Genomic DNA, 22,468 nt, shown 5'->3' with positions numbered 1-22,468 from the left:
GATTTTAAACCTTTTTGTTATCACTTTTTTATAAAAGATTTTAGTATCCCATATATGATATAATTATATAAAGCTTCTAGCTTTTTCATTCTTTTTATGGCCGGCCAATTGAACTATACATTCTTGTTTCGCAATGCGTGGAAATTTTTTCGGAAGGTGTTAAAGACGAAGAAGAAAGCGGGCGGGTTAGATGGGGATGACTGGATATTACGGATATGATTATGAAGAGCTCAAAGAAGCTGCTGAGAATTTCTCCGACTCGAGACTCATCGGTAAAGGCAGCCATGGATGCGTATACAAAGCTTTCCTCAAACATGGCGTCACCGTCGCGATAAAGAAGCCGTCTTTAGCGTTCCAGAAGCTCGCTGACAATTCCAACCTCGAAAACGAAGCGCGTATACTTTCGTCGCTGCCGCCATGTCCGTACGTCGTCAAGCTTCTCGGGACGAGTCGTGACTCGGCGGCGGAGAACGGAGTCGTACTGGTAATGGAACACTTGCCTAACGGCACGCTCCACGACGCGCTCCATGCACCGTCAGCCACGCCGCCGGCGTGGCTCCGGCGCGCCCGAATCGCGATTCGGGTCGCGAAGGCTCTCCGGTTTCTCCACGGGAGGTCGCCGCCGGTGGTCCACCGGGACGTCAAGTCCGCCAACATCTTGTTCGACGCGAGCTGGGACGCTAAGTTGGCCGATTTCGGGCTGGCGATCGGCGACGTCGACGACGAGTCGCTACTGAGTCGACCCGCCGGCACGATCGGGTACTTGGACCCGTGTTACACCGTTCCCAGCAATCTGAGCACGAAAAACGACGTGTTCAGCTTCGGAGTCGTGCTGTTAGAGATGATTTCTTGCCGGAAAGTGATCGACGTGACGAGATCGCCGGCGTCGATCGTGGAATGGGCGAGTCACCTCATCCGACACGGCCGGCCACTCGATATTTGCGACAAAAGGGTTCACGTACCATGGTACATGGAACACACCATACGACAAATCCTCGGCGTCGCCTCACGTTGCGTGTCGCCGGAGTTAGAAAACCGGCCGTCAATGGAAGAAATCGTGACCGAGTTAGAGAATTGCATTCTTGAACCGGCCAGATTTCCATTATGGGTGAACATTCTACGAACAGTAACGTTATTAACAAGACAAAGAAAGATGAACAGTTCAAGAAGAAAACGTGGAGTTCATGGTGACGCCGACATTTCACGGGGAGAAAAAGTGTTGTTCAGACAAATTTTAGCAGATACGACGTTAGAGTAGAGGATTTTGAATGGACAATGGAGTCGGTCCGAGTTGAGTCAGCTGAGTCAGGGTGGTCGAGTTGTAAAGCGATTCATAATAAAGCAAACGACATAAGATATTCAACCTGAAAAGCATGCACTCCAAACACAAGATTCCCAAAAGTTGGTGAAAGTGGGAATATATTTCAGAGCTTTGAATTTTGTGAAGTGTCATTCCACTGTTGATGTTACACTTTCCATGTTTATTGTTTTTTTTTTTTTTTTTTTTAAAAAAAATTATATGCAGTGATGATTGATGATTTTTGTGACAAATGTATATTAAGAAATAACTATTTCCCCCGGTCGGACTAGCTCAATTTGTTTGTCATTTTACTGAATCCCGCGAAAAAGATAAAGACTCCTTGTACATAAAGTGTACAAGCAGAAATGGGCGAAGTGGGAACCGGACCTGAGAACTTATGGGAGGTGTTTCTCTCTTAATAGAAAGCAAAGTTATTAATTTCTTGAGACTAGTCAATCAGTTGAGCTATATACACCGAAAATATAGCATGAGTTATTTAGCAACCAAACTAGACCTTAAGTTTATGGGCATGGGTTTTATTCTCTAGACTAGAAGAAAACAGTCTATGTTATTCATTCTCATACTTTGGAACAACATTATCAGAAGTACAAAATGGCTATCACTCCCACACTCATTACCAAAAAAACACCAACCTAACATTCCTAGATTACAATAACAAAGTTCATGGGAAAATCCAAGTAGCAGGCATGAATGGCTATAATAGAATTTCAAAACATAACCCTAGTCTTCATATTCTGTCTCTTCATCATCATCTTCGTTGTTGCCCCCATACCTCCATCCATCTCCGACATCATCCCGCTCCTCTTCTGTTTCTTCGCTATCTTCTTCGTCTTCGTAAATATCTTCCTTAATGGGCCAGGGTTTTTTAACAACATTCAGGTTGGCGGGAGAAGCACTGGAACCTTTACGCTGTGTGACTTTTGCAGGAGGCAACTTCAAGTTTGGCTTTGGCCTGCTGCTTTGTTTCTGAGCCTTCCCATTTCCACGTTTCCCAGCATAAGCTTCCTGATCACTCTCTTCATCCATCTCATTTTCAACGGCAGCAGATGCAGGGGGGTGAGCATTCTTGGCATTCTCGTCTGGGAAATGACCCGGATGTTCTTTCCTCAAATGAAGATTGAGCTTGTATTCGTGGATGTAAGCTTTATCGCACCCTTCATATGGACAGACGTAAGGGCGGTCGGATGAAGCTGAGGCATATGCTCCTCCAGAAGATTTTGGTGCTTTGGTCGGCTTTTCTATATGCTGGACATACTTTGCCACTTCTGGTGTGCCGTTCTACAGAAATGTTTTCCTTAAACTGATTATATTCAGATTCCATGGTCAAAGGGATTTTGCAAATAGAAGTGTATTTTGTGTGTCAACAACAGATGCATGCATAATCAACATTGGCAAAAAGATACTTTCACCATAAAATGAGTCTCAAATACTGTCTAGAAAGAGAGATACCAACCTTCTGATGAGTAGTTGAAATGTGATTTTTTAGCTTGTACTCGTGTGCATATCGCTTTCCACATTCTGGAAATGGACAGATATGATAGTTTTCCTGTGAATGTGTTCTCATATGTGATTTCAGGTTGAAATCCAGCGAGAATGCCTGCAAAAATTCCGAAACAACATAAAATGGTCACACGGCAATCTAGTAAATAATGTCACTATATCTATCTTCCCGTAACAGCTTCTGTGTATCATGCCCTTGTTTGAATGCATACTATCCTTTGCATTTTTTATCAAGTTCTCCAAAATAGCATATCAAGAATATTTCACCATTGGACTAATTGATATTAACTAAGAAACATAAAATAAGGGCTTTAACAGAGAAAACAAAGCTTGTTCAGTAACCATATGGTCAGTATGCTGCTGCCTTATTAATCCAACAGTAAAGGTCAACAACATTTGACGATAAATAAAAATTACCTTGCCACAGCCCTCCACTGGACATACAAAAGCCCTCTCCCCTGTATGAATAAGAAAGTGCCGCTTCAGCTTTGAACTATCCAAAAATTTCTGCAAATTTAGCTTATGATTCAGTCTTGAAAGCAAGGAAAATGGTGGGACAAACCACCCCCACCCCAACATAAAAGACTGTTGTATATGGAATGTGTTAATAGATTTAGCTGAGAAAGATATTGAATTTTCCAGATTAAAAACAAAAAAAAAGATAGTCAATAGAGGGACTTTTACCCTTGCAAAATGGATTTTCCTGAGAAAACAAAAATGATACCAGCAATTTCACAATTGCTTACAGATGAATGCAACAGCACAAACTACATTTAATATTACAGTAAGCTAATTATGCCAATCCTCTGAAACGCCTAAAGATTTTAAATGCAAAATTGCTTAGAATAGAGAATGCTCCAGACATATTAAACCGGTATACCTTTCCACAATTCTCATAGTGACAGATATATTGTCTCTCTCCATGGATGTGAGAATGCTTCCTCAAAGCTCCAGCATCAATAAATGTCTTTCCACAGCCTTCATAACTGCAGAGGAAGAGAACTTCAGTAGCTGGCTCTGGCTCAGCTTCTGGAATTTCTGGCTCTATCGGCTTCTCCTTTAAAGCATTCAATGTGGCCTCTGATGAAAGAAAACGTGAACTAGTACTCAATAAAAGTAGATTCCTATCAAGTGCAACTAACCAACCAATCACATGGTGTATAAACCATTAACATCTATGACCATCCACCAGTAACATTTTCAAGAATAGTGCCAGCAGGGACAACCCAACCAAGTTAGTCAGCCTGTTAGTACCCACAAGGTTAAAAGTTCAAAACTCCCGGGAACGACCTATTGGGTATTCTTGGTTTGATTCGATCAACTATGGGCAACCTAGGCTGGTTTACTTACTTGTGGTCCTTTGTTGGCTAGGGTCACAATGCAAGGTTTACCTAAACACACTATCGGGTACTAGTGGATGCAGGTTTCACTCATCATCCTAAAAAGGAATATTGCAAGCAGCATAATGTATAAAAAGAACAATAAGAACTAACCATTAACCCATTTTAAAAGCAAGCACTTCCCACCAGTTGCTACAACATCTTGTGGCACCCTGACAGAAATGAAAGCAGGTGAGCAACACAGTTCACTCCAGAAGCCCATTAACAAGACCAGATGAAAAAAAAAAAAAAAAAAGAAGGGGCAGCTTGAAGATTGCTCTATTAATCTTTAAACTAATGGAATGAGAAACGTTAGAGATCACCAAACACTAGAAATGATACTAATACGTCGTAATTAAATTCCACGAGGCCCTAAAACACACGTTCTCGCCATTGTTGGAGCAGCTAAGTTCTAAGTAAAGTTAACTTTCCATTCAAGGATGGTGCAAATAGGAGCTATGCAAGAGATTGGTGCAAAATATACAAAATCAAAGACTTCCGCAATCAAATCAGATAAGAAATTGACATATTCTCTTTCTGTATTTTCCTTGGCTTACCATTCCTTGAACCATTTGGTGGCGGGAGCTCTGGACTTTGCGATGGGGCGCCGGTCGAAAAGGTTGTGAAACGTCTGAGCCTCCATCTAATCAGACACCGGAGCCGGTGGCCGATCGATTAACTCTTCTACGCTATATATATCGTTGCGAATTAGGGTTAGGAGCTTTAGATTTCGATTTTCAGGATCACGAGGTCGTGTTGTACTGGTGAAATTCGGAACTTCGAAGTTTGTGAGTCTGCTCTGCCATTGTAGTTTCTTCCGGACCGGACGTTAGTGAAGAAGAGGCGGTCCGGTTCACAACAAAGTTTGCAACTTTCGGATTACAGAAAAGTTATGGGCTTGTAAATAATTACACAAGAGTTTGGGGGTTTCACTCTCAAATTATTGCATATTAATTACTTTTTTTTTAAACATGCATATTAATTACTCGCATATAAAGGAATATGGTTCAAATTTAGTCACTGAACGTAACCTAAAAATACAATTAGGTCATTGAACGAAAAAAAAGTACAATTAGGTCACTGAACGCTTTAAATGTATGCAATTTTACCGGATAGCAGGTTACCATCAATTTTAGCAGGTTACCTGCTTACATGGCAGCTGAGTTGGTATTTTTAATAAATTTTAAAGTAAATTTAATAATAAATTTTAATTTTTAAATAAATTTTAAATTTTACTTGCTTACCATCGTTTTCTTTAAAAAAAAATTAAAAAATTTATTATTAAAAATTATTTAAAAATGTCAATTCAGCTGCCACGTAAGCAAGTAACCTGCTATCAGGTGAAATTGCATACATTTGGAGTGTTCAGTGGCCTAATTGCATTTTTCTTTCGTTCAGTGGCCTAATTGCATTCTCAGGTTACATTCAATGACTAATTTGAACCTTATTCCACATATAAATCCTTGGAATTCCCACTCTGTTTGGGTGGGTTTGTGCTTCATCATTTCTTTTCTTTATGGTCCTTTTGGTTCAGGGAATAGACCTAGAATAACATAGTATTCTCAGGCCTATTTGTTTGTTTAGCAACCGTTTGTGTTTTAAAAATAATATTCCTGGTAATAGCTCATTCCACCAAATAAGATAAGGTCCCCTAGTATTAACTTATTTCTGAGTTCTCAAGAATAGATTTTTTATTTTATTTTTTATTTCGTCATTTTGCTTAACCTATCTTTCTCTTGTCCTCTCTGTGTGATTCCTTCGCCATCTGTGATTCCGTCCCCATCTCTATCAGTGTTTGCGATTCCTTCCACCATCTGCATTAATAGATTAGGCTTTTGGTTGCAGAGGACATATGATTAATCAGAAAAACTATTGAACTAGTTTTACTCTGTGCACACCTTCAGGTAGTGATTACGGGTTTCCCTCGTCGAGGAAAAAAAAAAATATAACAATCATACAAATACGTTATGCACGCTAATCAGATTATTATAGCTCTTGCAAGAATAAGCTCAAAGAATGCATGCAAGTCATGTTATACAAAATATGGTAATTGATTTCTCATAATATTATGATGTGGAATTACACTAAAGATAAAGATCGAATTGAAGCTAGCCAACAAACAGAAAGTGGGAAGGCAAGCTAAGACGTGTACAACAGTACAAGCTAAGGTAAACATATATGTAACATGTTGTTCCCCATGCATGCATGCATGCTGTTTACGTGATTGTCTGCTACCTATTTCATTCTTGCTTCTTCAATTCATGCTATCTTTTATTACAAGAATCAAACTCCCATACTTTGATGTCTGCCTTTTTCTTCTTTTGTCTGTCGTCCACTTACATAAAACTGATAAAAGACATGCCGTTACGACAGTACTAAGAAATAAAGATCACCAGAAGATGGCCATAGCAACAAACCCTAGCTGGCTGACAAGAATTAAGCAGGCCTTTTGCTTGAGCAATCTGGCAAAGATTATGATTGATATAGCCTGCTTAACAAGAAAAATTACTATAGTTTGATGACAAACTAAAATAAAGCCATTATATTCATTCATTTCACAAATTAAAGAGGATTCAAGCTGATCTATGCATGACACAAGAATTGAGTTAAGCCGAGTTCAATTCAAGCATTGCAATTAAGATTAAAGTCCCAATCTGCTCCGCACACGCATGCAATGCAACATGAAAGCTATATATACATGTTTCGTTGCATGTGTTTGATATTTGATCGATTTACAGAAAACCTGTTGCGACCTGAATGTGTGTTCTGGATGAAACAAACTCATTTTATGTTTGATCTAGTAATACAAATAACCAAACAAGCCATTCAGTAACAAAACTGTATATATATGGTCCAAGCTAGATATATATGAGGTAGCTTATTAGGCCATATTGTTGGTTTCCTTGATTTAGCTAAACATCCTTAAATCATATAGCAATGTAGTTTAGTAAGTTTGGGCAAAGGAAAAATGACTTTCTAACTTGTTTTAACCAACTTCATTGACACATACACTCCAATCGGATGGCTAAATTAGAGAAAATTCAGAGGGATCGATGGGTTTGACCTTATTTGTCTTGATACATAATAATGCTCAAAATTTGACTTATCATATTAAGTTATAATTTATTTGGTTTAAATGGAATGGTATCATATGACTTTATACTAACTATGTATGTTCCCTTCAAAGTCTATATTTCAGTTAATTCAAAATGTCATGGAGTACAGATCAGATCTAATTAAATACATGTTTTTTTAATCGTGAGCGGTGTACACAAGAGATCTGGTGCTTACTCTAGCGTAATTTTTTAAGCTACTTAATTTCTCAAGTTATTGAAACACAAAGAGTCAATACCGTCCCACTGAGGCTCAAACCCATGATATCTCATTTGGGAGAATCACTTCGTGCCACTAGACCACAAGATCATTGGCCAAACTTTATATTTTAGTTAATCTAAATATAACAAGTTTTTTTTTTTGAGAATTTCTTTCAATTCTTTTTTGTTTGGAGTCAAGTTTATAACTGCAATTAACTAAGTCCTCTTCAAACTCTATATTTCAGTTAATCTAAACTGCCATATAGTTAGGATCCAAGTGCATGAAAGTCCCCTTCAAACTCTATATTTCTGTTAATCTAAATAAAACAATCTTTTTTTTTCCTTAAACCCCTCTATCCACCCATTAATTAGACTCTTAAGCTAGGAGAATCAGACATAAACTTCCCTTAATTACATGCACTCCTACTCATTTTCAATATATTACATACTATTATACTTCTGATCTCTTCGATCTCTTTCTTAATCCTTTTCTTAATTCTTGTATGCATCTTATGAGAAAGAGTTTATGCCATTGTGTTTTGTCAGTTCTCTAAAGCCCAAAAGCTCAAGAATTTGAGTTGTTGGATTAATGGGTTTAAACCCATTTTTCTTAATCCATGGAAGCTCAAGAGGGGGTGGTTCCTTCCTGATTTTACTGTTGTCTCTCATTTGTTTACTGTAAGTAAATTTTGAAAATGTTATTATTATTGCATCGTTTAAATCGGTTTAATGTTGATGGTTATTTGTGATGGTGAATTTCAGTGGCAATGGAGATGGATACGACCCTCTAGATCCCAACGGGCACATCACCATCAAATGGGACATCATTGAAGGCAATGATGCTAACCAAGTTGTAAGGTTTTTCTTTTTTCTTTTTTTTTTTTTTTCAAGTGACGAGAGAAACCGTTAGACGGTGTGCACTTGGTAAATCCCGCCTTATAGTCCTAACCGGACCACAAGAATGTAAACCAGTCTAGGTTGCCTATAGTTCTAGGAGTCGAACTTATAACCTTGTGACCCTAATTGGCAAATGAGGTAAAGCAACCTAGGTTGCTCATAGTTGATTAGGTCAAGAAGGCCAATAGGCCCTAGGGGTCGAACTTGTAATCTTGTGACCTTAGCCGACAAAAGACTATAAGGTGATAAACCAGCCTAGTTCGTCTATAGTTGATCGGCTCAAGAAGGCCAATAGGCCGTTACTGCTCGGAGTCGAACTTGTAACCTTGTGGTTACCAAATCACCAGCAGTCTAACCAACTTGGCTGGGGTTGTCCCAAGTCAGTATGGTTTTGTCTACATGAATTGCAATTCTATGTTTCTTTCATCTGTTTTGTGCTTTCTCAAATCAAGGCTAAATGTTGGAGTTTTACTGCAACTTTGTAAGAGATTCTGTAGCTGAGTTTACTTCAATTCTCTGATCAAGTTCTAGAAATGTACAAGTAAACAAACTTTTATGTTTTGGTTTGTAGGTTACAGTGTCAATTTATAACTACCAGCTATACCGCCACATAGATCATCCCGGTTGGAAGCTGAGCTGGCAATGGCGAGGCGATGGAGTGATTTGGGATATGTGGGGAGCTGAGGCCACAGAACAAGGGAACTGTTCTGCATTCAAGTCTGGGCAAAGGCCCCATTGCTGTGAGAAGGAGCCTGTTATTATAGACCTTCTGCCAGGAACCCGGTTCAACAAGCAGTTCTTGAATTGTTGCAAGGGAGGGGTCCTGTCATCCATGACTCAAGATCCCGAGAAATACTTGGCTGCCTTCCAGATGAGCATCGGGCGCGTTTCCAGCAAAAGTTCCAGTGGTGCTGCTGTTGCTGCTCCTCCCATTCCCGGGAACTTCACTCTGGGAGTCCCGGGCTACACGTGTGGGGAGGCGTTTGAGGTGCCCCCCACCAAGTTTGTTGAGGATCATGGGCGTCGAACGACTCAGGCTGTTGGTAAGGCATATGGCTATATCACACTGAAAGATTGAATCCAATCAATTAGCCAGTCTGACTTATGGCCTTATAAACCCATATATTCTCTCTTATATTTTCAATGCCAGACTCTTAACTAGGTGCATAAATCTTGTATGTATAATGGCAGGAACATGGAACATAACATGTTCTTACTCCCAGTTTCGCGCCCAATCCTCCCCGACATGTTGTGTTTCCTTGTCTACATTTTACAACAAAACCATTGTGTCATGTCCGATCTGTACATGTGGATGTGAAGGGCAGCCCGGATCAGCGAAATGCTTGAAGTAAACCATCTGTCATCTCTCAGACATTCAGACCACATTTGTTTGTTCCTTTTCTTATGTTTTTTGTCGGTTTTGCCTGTGTGTATTATGTATTTATGTGGTCTTTTGGGGCGGGTGCAGGGCGGGCGAGCAGCCCCCGGTGGTTCAGCTGCAGCATTACGAGCCACCACAGGCGATTGTGCAGTGCACCCAACACATGTGCCCGATAAGGGTCCACTGGCACGTCAAGCTGAGTTACACACAGCACTGGAGGGTGAAGATCACGATCACAAACTACAATTTCGCCAAGAACTTCAGCCAGTGGAACCTCGTGGTTCTTCACCCGAATCTGGGGAACGTTACACGGGTTTTCAGCTTCAACTACAGGACTCTCAACCAGTATGGCGATATAAGTAAGCCGGATTATATTTCCCTACATTGTTATAAGATCATATCAAATCAAACGGGCTGTCTGTCTATATTGTTGAGCATATAGCCATTAAAGTGCAATCCAACTATCAGCTTAGGCTTTTAGTTGAGATGGAGCACATGCTTCAATTTGGTATCAGAAATTTATATGACTGGTTTTGCTGCAGATGACACCGGGATGTTTTACGGGATTCAGTATTACAACGACGTGTTGCTCCAAGCGGGCGAGGGTGGGAATGTGCAGACCGAGCTGTTGATGAACAAAGATCCCGCGACCTTCACTTTCAGGGAAGGATGGGCTTTTCCCAGAAGGATTTCGTTTAATGGCGAAGAATGTGTGTTGCCACAGCCTGATGATTATCCAAGGCTCCCAAATTCTGCACCTCCACATTCTTGCCTGCTGCAATTCTTGTTCCTGTTATTTTTAGTAACATTTGTGGTTTGAAACATTAAAAAAGATTCTTGAATCTTGATATGTTTCTGGGTGATTTTAAGGATTTGTAGAGACAGAAGATCACTAACTGGTTAGAGTTATGTTAAGCAGAGAATCTTTGCTGCAATTGATTTAAAGAGATTCTGTTTCTAAAAATATGGCATTACAATAAGCAGAAGTACACAAGGGTTTTTAATCACAGCTTGAACATACACAAAGTGGAAGGAAGAATCATGCTTGAAACCAATCACCTCAGGCAAGCAACTGCCAGGTGCACATGAAAAAAGATTACTAGCATCGTTGACAAAGAAAAAGGTTTTAAACGATACAACAACAACCGAAATTAGAGTTTCTATGTGAAGCTAGTAGCAAAGGCAAAGCAGTCTGAGAAGCACAGGATTTGGGGAGCTAATCATATCGCACGCAATGAGGAACGGTCAGAGGATGTTATGGAGGTTCTAGCTAAAGAATGGTCAAATTTGCAGTTGGCCCGAGATGGGTTCGTGGTCAGAGCCAGCTTCCTTGTTTTTCAACGACAGGTTTGCAAATTGTTGGTCGAGATCTCTACTTTTGGCGCGTCGATGCCCAGAAGATGGCGGTTGTTGATTTGCTTGTGTTTTCTGCTGCTGGTACAAGGCCCGAAGTCGCCCTCTTTCTCGCTCTAATACTTCTTGCTCAACTGCATATGCCATTTACACCAAAGTTATTATCTTTGCGAGTCGAGATAGATAAAAGCTACAAACTTTACGCGTTTCCAACAACTTTCTTCATTTTCTGATGACATAACAATAATGACCAACACTTGACATTAGATACATAATGTATGAAAGACAAAGTACTCCGCTAATAATATTCTTCCCCGAGAAAACAGCAAGCTTAATGTTGGTGTTATGGTCACTCAACTGGGCTATAATGTACATGGGCCAAACCACACTAAAAGATTAAATTCAACCAATTAGCTAGTCTAACCCATGACCTTATAAACCCTTATGTTCTCTCTTATTTTATAGATGTGGGACTCTTAACAGTTGGGTAAGCACCAATCTTACAGCTACTTTTCCAAGAGGTTAAAAAGTAGAATTAAAATGTGATACAAATAGAACAGGCATCGGAAACTGTATTAGATACTCCGTATTTAGATATAAGCTCAACAAAACATCATAAAGCTTCAGGATGACCGACCCAGTTTTGTATAAGAAGCATCGTGTACCCAAGTTATCAAATACAACAAAAGACGAAGAAACTAGAAGTAACTTACAATACTTTATTAGCTGTTCTTGAGCTAAACTTTCTAGACGCTGCTTTAGAGCTTTATTCTCCATGTTTAAAATAAGATTTTGCTGGTTAAGGAATTCGAGCTCAGCAGAAACTTCAGAACCTTCAGCCTGTAATCGGAGAAAAGAGTGGCATCAACAATCTGAAATAACTTAACCAAACAGTAAAAAGAAGATGATAATAATAAACCATTCGCATAAACTGTATCTTCTATAGCTGATGAGAGTACATGCCTGTAGAGCTTGGACATTTCTTTCCAGCTCAGCTATGTATTGAAGCTTCCGAACTCGTGAACGTTGAGCAAATTGCCTGGAGAACATAGCATTTCTAAAGTTAATTGAGATGCAAAGTAGCTTTCGAGTCTTAAACATTCACTCTATTCTAGTTTCTTTTTTCCTGGAAGAACACCATGAGGTAACATTATTGCAAGGCAAGAAGACTCGTCTAAGTAATGCAATGGTTTTAGTCATGCACTATGAAGCACAGAAATAGATATAGCGATAAAGTGAAGAACTGTATGAGAACTCAGGAATAGCCTAATACCTAGGGGGGTCAGGAATCTCTATTCCCCTTGCAAGGGGAATAGGCCATTCCCAATAGAAGTTTCTACCAAACAAAGGAATAGGTCTATTACTGGGAATGTTATTCCAGTTATTTCCAACTGTATGAGAACTCAGGAATAGCCTAATACCTAGGGGGGCCAAGAATCTCTATTCCCCTTGCAAGGGGAATAGGCTATTCCAATGTTCCTGGGAATAAAAGTTTCTACCAAACAAAGGAATAGGCCTATTACTGGGAATGCTATTCCATTCCAGGCCTATTCCGCGAACCAAACATGCCATAAGTTTCTTTGGGATTTCTTGTGATGAAACTTGGCAAGGGGATTGGGGGTTTGCTTAGAAGAATTAGACATACTGCTTTGCACGTTTTGTATCTGTTTCCGAGGAAGAATTTTTGGCATGAGGAGAATCCTTTTTTTCCGCAGAGCTTTTTGAATCGAGCAGGCCAGATTCAACTTGATCCTGCTTCTCAATTGTTGGGGACGGGGCCCTGTCAGCTTCTTGCAGGGGACATTGAACAACAAAATTTTCTCTTGGAGAAGGAATGCCACGTGGGTGAGCGATTATGTTGGGAGATGCTGCCCGATTCTTGTGTTTGCTCGAAGCAATAGAATCTGCATAAAAAGCAGCATGCCGAGCATCTCTATGGAGATCAAATTCTTGGGTTCCCCAAGAAGGGTTAGGCAGTACGTTTCTAAACTTGCTATCATCTTGAACTAAGTAATCCATGTTTGAAACATTAGCGGCATCCAAATACGCAAACGAGTCACTAGACGAACGCCGATGAGCTCCTCTACGCACGGGAGTGTCTGGCTCATTAAGAAGATCATCGAGCCAAGACGGCTGCTCCTCTATCAAAAAGCTCTCAGACGAAGTACGCATATGGTGCGAATTTAATTCCCTCGGCTTTGAAACACCCTTTTGTGTGATAGTCGGGACATAATCAATGTACGATGGGGATATGCTCGGAAATGGACTTTTAGGAGGCAGTAAAGAGTTCTTCCCATTGTACATCACATTTCTGACACTAGATGGCCCCTTAGAGTTTGCCATATAAACACAAACAATTCCTGTAACAGAACAACATAAAATGAGAAACGAAAATCTACAGAATCACATAGAAATAACAAAAAACAAAAACAAGTAATGTGTTATCACAAGTCGACGAAAATGAATAGCACTGTGCAATTAAAGACTATCCCCACAATCGAACTTATTTAAACACCAGGCGGTCCAGCATAAACACAAAACATTTCAGCCACTTCCTTCAATCTTACTAAGTATCAAAATCAGAACATTATTTTTGTTAAAACATAGTCCTCATTCATCAAAAGAGCTCGATTTGAGATCTGGCAATCCAGAATAAAGAGCAATAAACAATAAAATAAAATAAAGCATTGCCACCATCAAAATTAAGGCAAGAATAACCTTAGAAAATATATAAACATACACAGGTAAACTCTTACACTGAGCATCAAGATCAAAACTCTATCAGCTTCATAAACGAAATCAATACATGTAGAAATGAATCATGTTCATAGCAAGTACTAGCTGCTAAGTTCATTAAAAAACCCATTATTTATAAGCTCATTACTGCTTAAACACAAGTTCCTCTAAGATTTCAGCTCCTTCTCGCAAACTCCTAATCCACTAAAGTTGTTGATTATTTCAAACTAGTATGCATATTCAAGAACAAGAACCATTTACTCAAATCTCCAATCTAACACCCAAACTTAAACCATTTCCAAAAACGAAAATTTGACATTCCCCTTCGCGGTTTCCAAATAATCACCCAAACCCCAAAGATTCAACATTTTCATCAACCCTTTTTCCTTGATTTCAGCCACATTTCCCAGGCGAATTAATTGAAATAAAAAAAATAGGGGAATGAATAACTAAAATACCTAAACAAATCGCAGAGAATTGGCTTCGATCAAAAATGTAAATCTTCCCCTGATTGCGATCTCAGCAATGTGAACCCAATTAAAAAAAATTGAAAATTCCGCAAAATCTAAAAGCTCAAAGGGCTCTCTTCCTCCCCGGTTCTTCTGCTCTGCTCTTCTCAGTGTCGACTCTTCCTCGTTGACATAGAAACTGTTGACGGGACCAAACCGATATGTTTTTGGAAATTTATGTTTTTCACGATCTGACCCCTGAAATTCTTTGATATCTGCGAAATCCCCGTACTGTGTTTTCCCTTTTTTTTTCCCAATAGAATAAAGAGAGAAACAGCTCAGTGGAGTTAATGGAGGGATTTCCTCTGCAATTACAGCTCACTATTTACTGTCTCTAATTATTTATTGCGTAAAAGAGGATTGAAGTGTCGCAATCAATGTGATAGTGTAAGGTGAGAGTAGCTGGCTTGGCTTGGCTTGGCTCCCCATTCTCACTCTGCAAGTGGGCTGGTGTTGTATGAGTATATGACAGATTTCTTACAGCTCATTCTTATAGTAGACTCCATTTCTGGGTTTCCCTTGATTGCACTTTCTCTCTCAAATGTTTTCTGTTTTGCAACTTTTTTTGCCCTAAATGTTACACCTATTCTTGGAGCTGGTAACATTTTTTTGGAGAGGTCTGTTGTTCTTTCTCTCATTATGTCAGGATTGTTTTCATCAAGATTATATATATATATATATATATATATGGATTTATTTTTTTATGACGAAAAAATCGGTAATCACTGTTCGAAGTGTGCAATGAGTAAACTTTACATTGTGATCCTAGTCAATAAAAGATCACGATGTAAATTAACTTAAGATAACTAACAAACTCAAACTAAAAAAATCAATAAGGACTAGGAGTCAAATCCTATAACCGTCATTTGAGTTGAATTTGAATTAGTCTTACAATAATAGAAATATTAGATGTGGTATGCAAATACATAAACACTATACATTAAAACAAAATAATGATAAAAATGTAAAATATGATTCTAGGTGGTGAAAAATAATGGGTGCAATTAAGTTGATAAATTTAGAAGAGATGGGCAGTAAGATGAGGAGAAGTGGGCAGTTTGATGAGCAACAACCACAATTTGTATGGGGAGGGCCAGCTATAGGTTGGGGACCCCTCACCACTTGCCATTTCTTTCGTCCCTCACCTGATCTGATTCACATCCCTAATCAGTATTTGTCTGTCAAAGATCTTTGTGTCATATCACTAACCTCTTTCTGTGTTGTGCGTGTGTGGCCTGGCATCTCCTCCCATCCCCACCTCCACCAAACAACATATCATATATGCACACATGGCACCCGAACATAGTTCAGTGGTCAAAAAGTTGAATGTGAGTATAGCATCCAACAAATACTCGGATTCATCCCGAAAGAAATAAGCCTTAGAAAAAAAAAAAACAAAACATTCAATTCTCACGTCACTAAGACAAATTCCGTAATTTATCTCCTCTCACAAAACCCAAGGACATAGACATGATAGCCCTTAAATTTGAAGTTCAAACTTATATATGTCTACATGACTCAATTGTTATACTATGGACCAGGGTTCATATTGCATTATGAAATCCTAATTCAAAAATTTTGTACATTCAATTAACACATTTTGTACTTACTGCGAGTACAAAATGTGTCAACTATAGATATAGAATATGAAGGTTATTTTTGGATCAGGGTCTACAATGCAAGGTAGACCCTGGTCCATGTTATAATTTGCCGACATGGCTAGCACTTGTGTACTACTCATTTGGAGCATTCTTTTCAGATGCTTGCTTCAACAAGGCATCCATTCACAGGGACCAGTCCTGTGCAATGCCCAATGCCTGCTGGAGTGGATCCATCAAATTCATAGTGTTGGAATAATTGTACTGGCCGCTCTATCTATTATTAGCTATATCATTTAAATAACGCCGTTCAAAATTCAAAAGGCCATTTTGACTCAACACTTCAACAGTCAACATTATTATAAGATTCGATTTCTAGCAATTATAACCATTAATCTACTACTTCGTACATTTCTAACAATTATAACAAAATATTCAACTTAGTACACTTCTATTTATGGACATTTAATTAATACCAGTCAAGAAGTCGTTTGGAAGCAAAATTCTACTAGTCTATAATTGCTTACTATAGTTAAGAATGTCTATAATTCACAAGCTCAAGACTTAGAAAAATCCATAGAACTAATAGGCATTATTCTTGAGAACACCGCTATTCCATCTAAAACTCCACCAAAATGATAATGGAAGCATTGCCATGATTTTACATAACTCTCATCAAGATGCTGCATCCATCGGGCTCCTTTAAACAGGCTATAACAGATATACCATCTTAAACACTTAAAAATTTCATTTTGCAATCATAAGGTTTGAATTCTTGGAAAATCTTTAATTTCTTCCCTGCAAATTTGAATGCAAAATTTGTTAGAAAACAAGACAATGAACTAGCAAAGAAAATTTGCATTTCTGTTGCTCATTACTTGGCGTATTGCCAATCCTAGTTTGTAATAAAAGTGAGTTTATAGATATGAGTTCTGAAACAAGAGTAATAATCTAGTTCCTATAACAGTAAAGCAAGATTGTAAAAGAAAGAATCTATCAACATCAAACGTGGAATGGAGTAAATGGACAAAGATAACTTGAACCTTCAAACTAGAAGGTCCACATAATTGTTATTAAACTAGCTAATGACTCTATCACTAAGTCCTTCAGTTGGTAGTTATGCATCATTATCAATCTATCATGCATTCTTCCTAATTTGGCAAAAGTTGACTGCACATCATCCAGACATCAGAAGTTAGAATTTCAAAGGTTGAAAAGCAAACTAAGATATTTACTCTAAAATATCACATTTCACTTGGGTGAGGAAAGGGTGACTTTGATCTTTTAACTGGACACTTAATGCTTTTATCCTTGACTTCAAGAAAAGAATTTAGAATGAAACAAATATAAAGATATGAAAGGAAAGACATCATACTTGGTCAGTTCCTGCCCTCCACATGGGTGCTTGGTACCTTTCATCCCCTTGAACGTTCCTCTGTTCCGAGGGCGGGAATTGCTGATCTCCGTAATTTGGGTAGTTCTGCCCAGAGGAAGGTCCAGTTCCACGCCACTGGCTTCCAGTTGGTCCTTGTCCAAAATGTCCACCTTGGGTTTGGCCATAGTTTTGATTCCCTCCTTGGAAGGCCCTCTGCTCCCTAGGTGCATAACCACTTTGATCAGTTTGAGAAAGAACCTGATCTTGAGTTCTGCCCTGATAGTTATCCAATCCACCAGGGCCATTGCGCACTGGCATAGAACCTCTTTGACTTCCTGGTGCACCATAGTTCTGTTGGGAACCATAACTCTGTTGGGAAGGTGGAGTCTGAGGTGAGCCATAGGTCTGCTGAGGCTGACTGTGCTCTGGGCCAATGTTCTGCCGAGGCAGAGGATTTTGCTGGTGACCGTAATTCTGCTGAGGGAAGTGTTGTTGACCATATGTCTGTTGAGGTCGAGGACCCTGTGGTTGGCTGTAGTACTGTTGAGGTGAATGGCCTTGCAGTGGCCCTTGGTTCTGTTGAGGGGGAGGACCCTGTGGTGTGATGTTCTGTTGAGGTGGACCCTGTGGTGGACCAAAATTCCTCGATCTCTGGCCATCATATCCTGAGTTGCCTTGTTGATATGGTTGATTACTCCTCTGATTTCGACGTCCTTGTCTCCCATACTGTACGGGTGGAGGTCTCTCAATAATCACTCCATTCATATACTTGTCACCTAATAGTCGGCTAAATGTAAGCAAGCCCAATAAAGGCAACAAAGTACTACAATTTTTCTTGTACATAATAATAGTAAACACAAAAAGATGCCAGTAAATAAGGAGTAATAATTTCTACCTCCATACTCTTTGTTTACTGGATCAATATAAGAATCTGGTAGTATAAAGACTACTCCAGGCAGACCTGATAGAAGCAAAAAAAGTCAGATCCAAACAGAAATAAATTCATCATTTTCCACAAAGACAATCAAAACTTGCCTACCTCTAAACTTCTCTGATGTTTCCTCTGAACATAGGACCTGAAAACCCTGGTAAGTTGTCGTGCTTAATGCATAAATCTTCTGTTTAGCCTCCTCCACACTGCAACCATTCAGTTATACAAAATAATCCTAGCAGGTTATTAAAATATCAAAGTCGAGTATCAATTTATAATGCATTCCATGAATTGGATATCCACATATGACATACCTCAGAGCATTACATTTGTAGATCTGAGTTTAAGTATATAAACGCCTTTCTATTAGTTAAGAACAGGATATCCAAAGAATGGCAGCAAAATTAGATGGCAAATGATCCATGTTATGGTTTAACTATTGACTTACACTATAATCCATGTTAATTTATCATATAAATCCCTTAAAATATAATTTTCTTTGATATCAGAATTCAGCTATCAATGTTCATCCCTGAATATCAATACCCTGCACTTTGCTTGCTTTGCACAATATCCTCAAACATTTAAAATATGTACTTAAAACTCCACAGACATAATTACACAAATAAATTGTAGTTCTTCTATCCATCCATCTAATTTTTCTAGTTAATTCATGTTTACAAGACAACAATTCTATAGAAAGCAACCAATCCTTAAATGTACTAAGGAATGAGGTGATAGATGAGTCAGTCTATAAATAAAATATCACGCAAATAACATTATATCATAAACAAGTCATTGAGTACGTAAATTGCGATTGGGGTGGGGGATAGATGACCTTCCGAAAACTTTAGCGGCAGTCTGAATGTATGTTTCAATCATTTCCTCGCGGGTGGGGGCCGGGTCCTTGGGGAAATCAATAGTAATCAGCCAATGATTGTAATCGCATCCTTCAAAGAGGATAGTGTCGGGGCCGATCTCCTCGTCAGCTGGATTCCGGTCGAAAGACCGAGACCTCGAAGACAATGAGATCGCCGACGCTCTAAAGAGCCTCGATTGAGACGGAAATTGAGGGATAACGTTTGAGCTTGAGGTGCAACCAATGGAGGACAGAGCAGGCGAAGCAGAGACCGAAGGGAGTGGGGAAATGAGGCTTGAGTGGTGGAGATGATGGTTGAGTATCGACGAAGAGAGAGAGAGGGCGCGGCGGCGCAGGCGGAGGTGGCAGAGCGCCATCACTGACGTCGGTGGAGGTGACGGCCGGAAAGAGGAGTTTGATACACTGAGGACTGGGGTAGGGTTTAGGGTTTTTGAGTTTCCGTTTTGTTAGAAATCCAGAAATGAAGTGATATCGCGAGAAAGTAGCCGGAGAACTGTTAATGAGTTATACCTTGGGAGTTAAGAAATTATACTATGACCCCAGATAAAATCAAAATTTATATTTCACCCTTATACTTTCTGACTTTTAAGTTTACCCCTTGCATCATACACTATTCCATTTTAAAGCCCAACCATTTTTTGGAATTTTGGATAAATATTGTCAATTGAACAAAATAAATAAAAGAAAACAATAGACAGCTGTCTATAATCAAAGATTAGTATAGATGTGTGGGTGTCTAAACTTATAAATCATATTATTAAGTAGATATCATTATTATCTTGATTGTGAAATTATTGAGAATTTATCTTGTGATTCTCTAAATTAAAAACTAAAAGTTATTGAAATGTAAAGATTGAAAATGACTCGAATGTGACATCATGGAAAGTTTTGTATGATGAAGAGTGATTGATATGTCAATTGTTATGTTGTTAGTGTGATTATAGTTGTTAAAAATTAATTGGAGTTGTAATCTCTAATAGGTGCTTCAATAAAATTAATTTTTGAGTTCACTAGACGTTTGAACTCCGGTATTATTTTCTTATGACAATTAAAATGGATTGGATTGCCATGTAGATTTTACAATCCCCTTTTTAAAACAATAAGTATTTCATTTATAAAAAAAGAAAAAAAAAACAAAAACAAAAACAATAAAGTCATTGTGAATTTAGGTTGCTACTTCTCGTGCGTTCGCTAAGCATTGGCAATATGTTTTTTTTTTTTTTTGAAAATCACTGGCAATGTGTTTAGTTACACTTTCACGTGCTTCTTTATCTCTTTACTAACAAAACTCAGTCTGTTATACGCAAACATAACCCCTCGACCTCTTTACGAATTACCAAAAATCTTCATTAAGACTTGTCGTTGTCGCTCTCGCTTCAGATGATCCAAATTTGGACCCTCGTCTTTGAGGTCCACATATGGAAGACAACTATGGCAGTCCCAGACGATAATGGATGTCGTTTTTCAATCATTGAACAGTCACGATTGTCTTCAATTCGGATAGATGATGGTTGTTTAATACTCCATCTACCGCATTTTATTTGTCATACTTACTATTCATTAGTTAAACCAACTATTTCTTATTTATTTATTGTCATTACTCATTAGTATTACTTATATAATAATAATAATAATAATAACAATAATAATAATAATAATAATAATAATAATAATAATAATAAATGATTACTTTAATGCATTTCTAAATATTTAAAATACACACTAATTTTAAATTTAATATTATGAAAAATTAAACTGTAAATAATTTCAGTAAAGCCTCGTCAACCGAATCCAACATATCTAATTGGCATAGGGAATAATTTTAAAAGTTTAAAAAAGAATTTGTTTGTATAAAATAGAAAGTAAAAAAAAAAAATCATTAAAAATAAAGAATAAACAAATGGACACATCTTAGTCCGGTGATACGCTAACAGGGCGTTTGGTTGGAGGGGAGAATTATGTGGGAAAGAAATTGTAATTCCATGGGAGTTGAATTATTGGGAATAAAGTGGGAATTTAAATTTCAGTGTTTGGTTGACAGGAATAGAATTAATGGGAATTTAAATTCCAATGTTTGGTATACATGAGAATTGAAAGAGAATAAGTAGTATAAAGTCAAAAATGTCCATTATTGTTGTTAGACATTAATTTTAGGTTAAAAAGGAAGGGGTAATTTTGACTCATCACTATCTTTTTTTCCCAGGAATTAAAATACCAGGGGGGACATGGGATTTTAATTCCATGAAAATGGGGACTGAAATTGCAATTCTCTCCAACCAAACTACGGAATTTAATGGCCTTTGAAATTAGGTGAGAATTAAGTGGGAAGGGAATTTAAAATCCCTCAAACCAAACGCCCTGTAATCTGTTAATCACGTAATTTTAGATTAAATTAAATATTTTTGTCTATTTAAGAGATTTAGAGTAAAATATTTTGCACTTACAGTCTGTTTGGAAAGCATGAAAAATGACTTTTGGAAAATATTTGCTGGAAAATGTGTCATTTTCCAGAAAACATTTTTCTTTTCGGTGTTTGGTTGCATTCAGGAAAATTGTCTTGGTGTGTTTGGTTCATTTTCTGAAAAATGAGTAGAATTGTATAAATAAACATTTTAATTATTTTATTTAAAATATTAAAATATTTAGAATAATAATAAATGAATGTTAAATACAATCCTAGAATTAAAAAAATCAAGCTATATAATTAAAAAAAAATGAATCTTCATCGGTTTCCCGCGGACAGAAACCCTCTATGGTTTCCGCCGGAAACCAGATCGGTTGTTTTCAGCCGGAAATATGGGATTTTCGTGTTTTTTCGGCAGATCAAAGTGTTGGATGAAAAAGTTCTGTTGAAGATGAAGACGCGAAAATCATATGGGTTGTTTTCCGCCGGAAATCTTGGATTTCCTTCTCGTTTTCGGCGGACCAAAAGGTTGTGCTGAAGATGAAGACTGAGATGTTGAAGCTCACTATTCACTCGGAAAATGACTTTCCCTAAAAAAAATGGAAGTTATTTTCAAAAAAACTAGGCTCATTTTCCTTTGACCAAGCCTTATTTTCTGTTGACTCAAGCTTTCCTTTGCTTACCGAACACCGAAAATTTGAAAAATGATTTCCAGAAATTATTTTTCGAATTTCCAAATGTACTCTTAAAAGACTTAATTGTATTATCCGTTTGATTTAAGGGGACAATTTGATCATTTTTCCTAATTAATTATAGTATCAATCATGAATGTTTTATTCTCCATTATAATATATATATATATGCCCTTACGCTGCAATAACATAATCTAT

The 22,468-nt window shown here is 38.1% G+C and overlaps 5 protein-coding genes across 5 annotated transcripts; 2 read left to right on the top strand and 3 right to left on the bottom strand.

Annotated features, from left to right (window-relative positions):
• LOC109167243 (serine/threonine-protein kinase-like protein At5g23170) lies at nt 1-1,513 on the top strand. Its single transcript, XM_019316240.1, has one exon. The coding sequence runs from the start codon at nt 191-193 to the stop codon at nt 1,256-1,258; it is 1,068 nt and encodes a 355-aa protein (XP_019171785.1). The 5' UTR covers nt 1-190; the 3' UTR covers nt 1,259-1,513.
• Nucleotides 1,514-1,849: 336 nt separating this feature from the next.
• LOC109167242 (uncharacterized zinc finger protein At4g06634-like) lies at nt 1,850-5,069 on the bottom strand. Its single transcript, XM_019316238.1, has 6 exons — nt 4,758-5,069; nt 4,315-4,373; nt 3,702-3,901; nt 3,239-3,328; nt 2,775-2,918; nt 1,850-2,599 (listed from the first exon to the last, which is right to left on the bottom strand). The coding sequence occupies exons 1-6, from the start codon at nt 4,841-4,843 to the stop codon at nt 2,042-2,044; spliced, it is 1,137 nt and encodes a 378-aa protein (XP_019171783.1). The 5' UTR covers nt 4,844-5,069; the 3' UTR covers nt 1,850-2,041.
• A 2,950-nt stretch (nt 5,070-8,019) lies between these two features.
• Nucleotides 8,020-10,710, top strand: LOC109167020 (COBRA-like protein 1). The gene is made up of 6 exons (XM_019315918.1): nt 8,020-8,192; nt 8,277-8,367; nt 8,983-9,454; nt 9,603-9,759; nt 9,880-10,151; nt 10,335-10,710. The coding sequence occupies exons 1-6, from the start codon at nt 8,104-8,106 to the stop codon at nt 10,610-10,612; spliced, it is 1,359 nt and encodes a 452-aa protein (XP_019171463.1). The 5' UTR covers nt 8,020-8,103; the 3' UTR covers nt 10,613-10,710.
• A 109-nt stretch (nt 10,711-10,819) lies between these two features.
• Nucleotides 10,820-14,992, bottom strand: LOC109167021 (uncharacterized protein At4g06598-like). Its single transcript, XM_019315919.1, has 5 exons — nt 14,340-14,992; nt 12,791-13,505; nt 12,109-12,184; nt 11,859-11,985; nt 10,820-11,279 (listed from the first exon to the last, which is right to left on the bottom strand). The coding sequence occupies exons 2-5, from the start codon at nt 13,486-13,488 to the stop codon at nt 11,074-11,076; spliced, it is 1,107 nt and encodes a 368-aa protein (XP_019171464.1). The 5' UTR covers nt 13,489-13,505; nt 14,340-14,992; the 3' UTR covers nt 10,820-11,073.
• A 1,368-nt stretch (nt 14,993-16,360) lies between these two features.
• On the bottom strand, nt 16,361-19,649 carry LOC109167295 (multiple organellar RNA editing factor 1, mitochondrial-like). Its single transcript, XM_019316313.1, has 5 exons — nt 19,133-19,649; nt 18,403-18,500; nt 18,259-18,324; nt 17,364-18,139; nt 16,361-16,786 (listed from the first exon to the last, which is right to left on the bottom strand). Exons 1-5 carry the CDS (start codon nt 19,528-19,530, stop codon nt 16,775-16,777), a joined length of 1,350 nt encoding a protein of 449 aa, XP_019171858.1. The 5' UTR covers nt 19,531-19,649; the 3' UTR covers nt 16,361-16,774.
• Between the last annotated feature and the right edge of the window lie 2,819 nt (nt 19,650-22,468).

Source organism: Ipomoea nil, unplaced genomic scaffold, assembly GCF_001879475.1.
Source record: "Ipomoea nil cultivar Tokyo-kokei standard unplaced genomic scaffold, Asagao_1.1 scaffold3147, whole genome shotgun sequence".
NCBI lineage: Eukaryota > Viridiplantae > Streptophyta > Magnoliopsida > Solanales > Convolvulaceae > Ipomoea > Ipomoea nil.
This window is presented reverse-complemented; position numbering and strand designations above follow the sequence as displayed.

What these genes read in the sequence shown, in the direction of transcription:
- LOC109167243 (XM_019316240.1), top strand. Translation starts at nt 191, where the DNA reads ATGGGGATGACTGGATATTACGGATATGATTATGAAGAGCTCAAAGAA.
- LOC109167242 (XM_019316238.1), bottom strand. Translation starts at nt 4,843, where the DNA reads ATGGAGGCTCAGACGTTTCACAACCTTTTCGACCGGCGCCCCATCGCA. An exon ending in GCTTTTAAAATGGGTTAATG is followed by an intron (nt 3,902 to 4,314) that starts GTTAGTTCTTAT and finishes TTCTTTCATCAG; the next exon opens with AGGCCACATTGAATGCTTTA. An exon ending in CAGTGGAGGGCTGTGGCAAG is followed by an intron (nt 2,919 to 3,238) that starts GTAATTTTTATT and finishes GAATTTTTGCAG; the next exon opens with GCATTCTCGCTGGATTTCAA.
- LOC109167020 (XM_019315918.1), top strand. Translation starts at nt 8,104, where the DNA reads ATGGGTTTAAACCCATTTTTCTTAATCCATGGAAGCTCAAGAGGGGGT. An exon ending in TCGAACGACTCAGGCTGTTG is followed by an intron (nt 9,455 to 9,602) that starts GTAAGGCATATG and finishes GTATAATGGCAG; the next exon opens with GAACATGGAACATAACATGT. An exon ending in GGATCAGCGAAATGCTTGAA is followed by an intron (nt 9,760 to 9,879) that starts GTAAACCATCTG and finishes GGGCGGGTGCAG; the next exon opens with GGCGGGCGAGCAGCCCCCGG.
- LOC109167021 (XM_019315919.1), bottom strand. Translation starts at nt 13,488, where the DNA reads ATGGCAAACTCTAAGGGGCCATCTAGTGTCAGAAATGTGATGTACAAT. An exon ending in GAAATGTCCAAGCTCTACAG is followed by an intron (nt 11,986 to 12,108) that starts GCATGTACTCTC and finishes CTCCGATTACAG; the next exon opens with GCTGAAGGTTCTGAAGTTTC. An exon ending in AGAACAGCTAATAAAGTATT is followed by an intron (nt 11,280 to 11,858) that starts GTAAGTTACTTC and finishes TGGCATATGCAG; the next exon opens with TTGAGCAAGAAGTATTAGAG.
- LOC109167295 (XM_019316313.1), bottom strand. Translation starts at nt 19,530, where the DNA reads ATGGCGCTCTGCCACCTCCGCCTGCGCCGCCGCGCCCTCTCTCTCTCT. An exon ending in AACATCAGAGAAGTTTAGAG is followed by an intron (nt 18,325 to 18,402) that starts GTAGGCAAGTTT and finishes TGCTTCTATCAG; the next exon opens with GTCTGCCTGGAGTAGTCTTT. An exon ending in AGTAAACAAAGAGTATGGAG is followed by an intron (nt 18,140 to 18,258) that starts GTAGAAATTATT and finishes GCCGACTATTAG; the next exon opens with GTGACAAGTATATGAATGGA.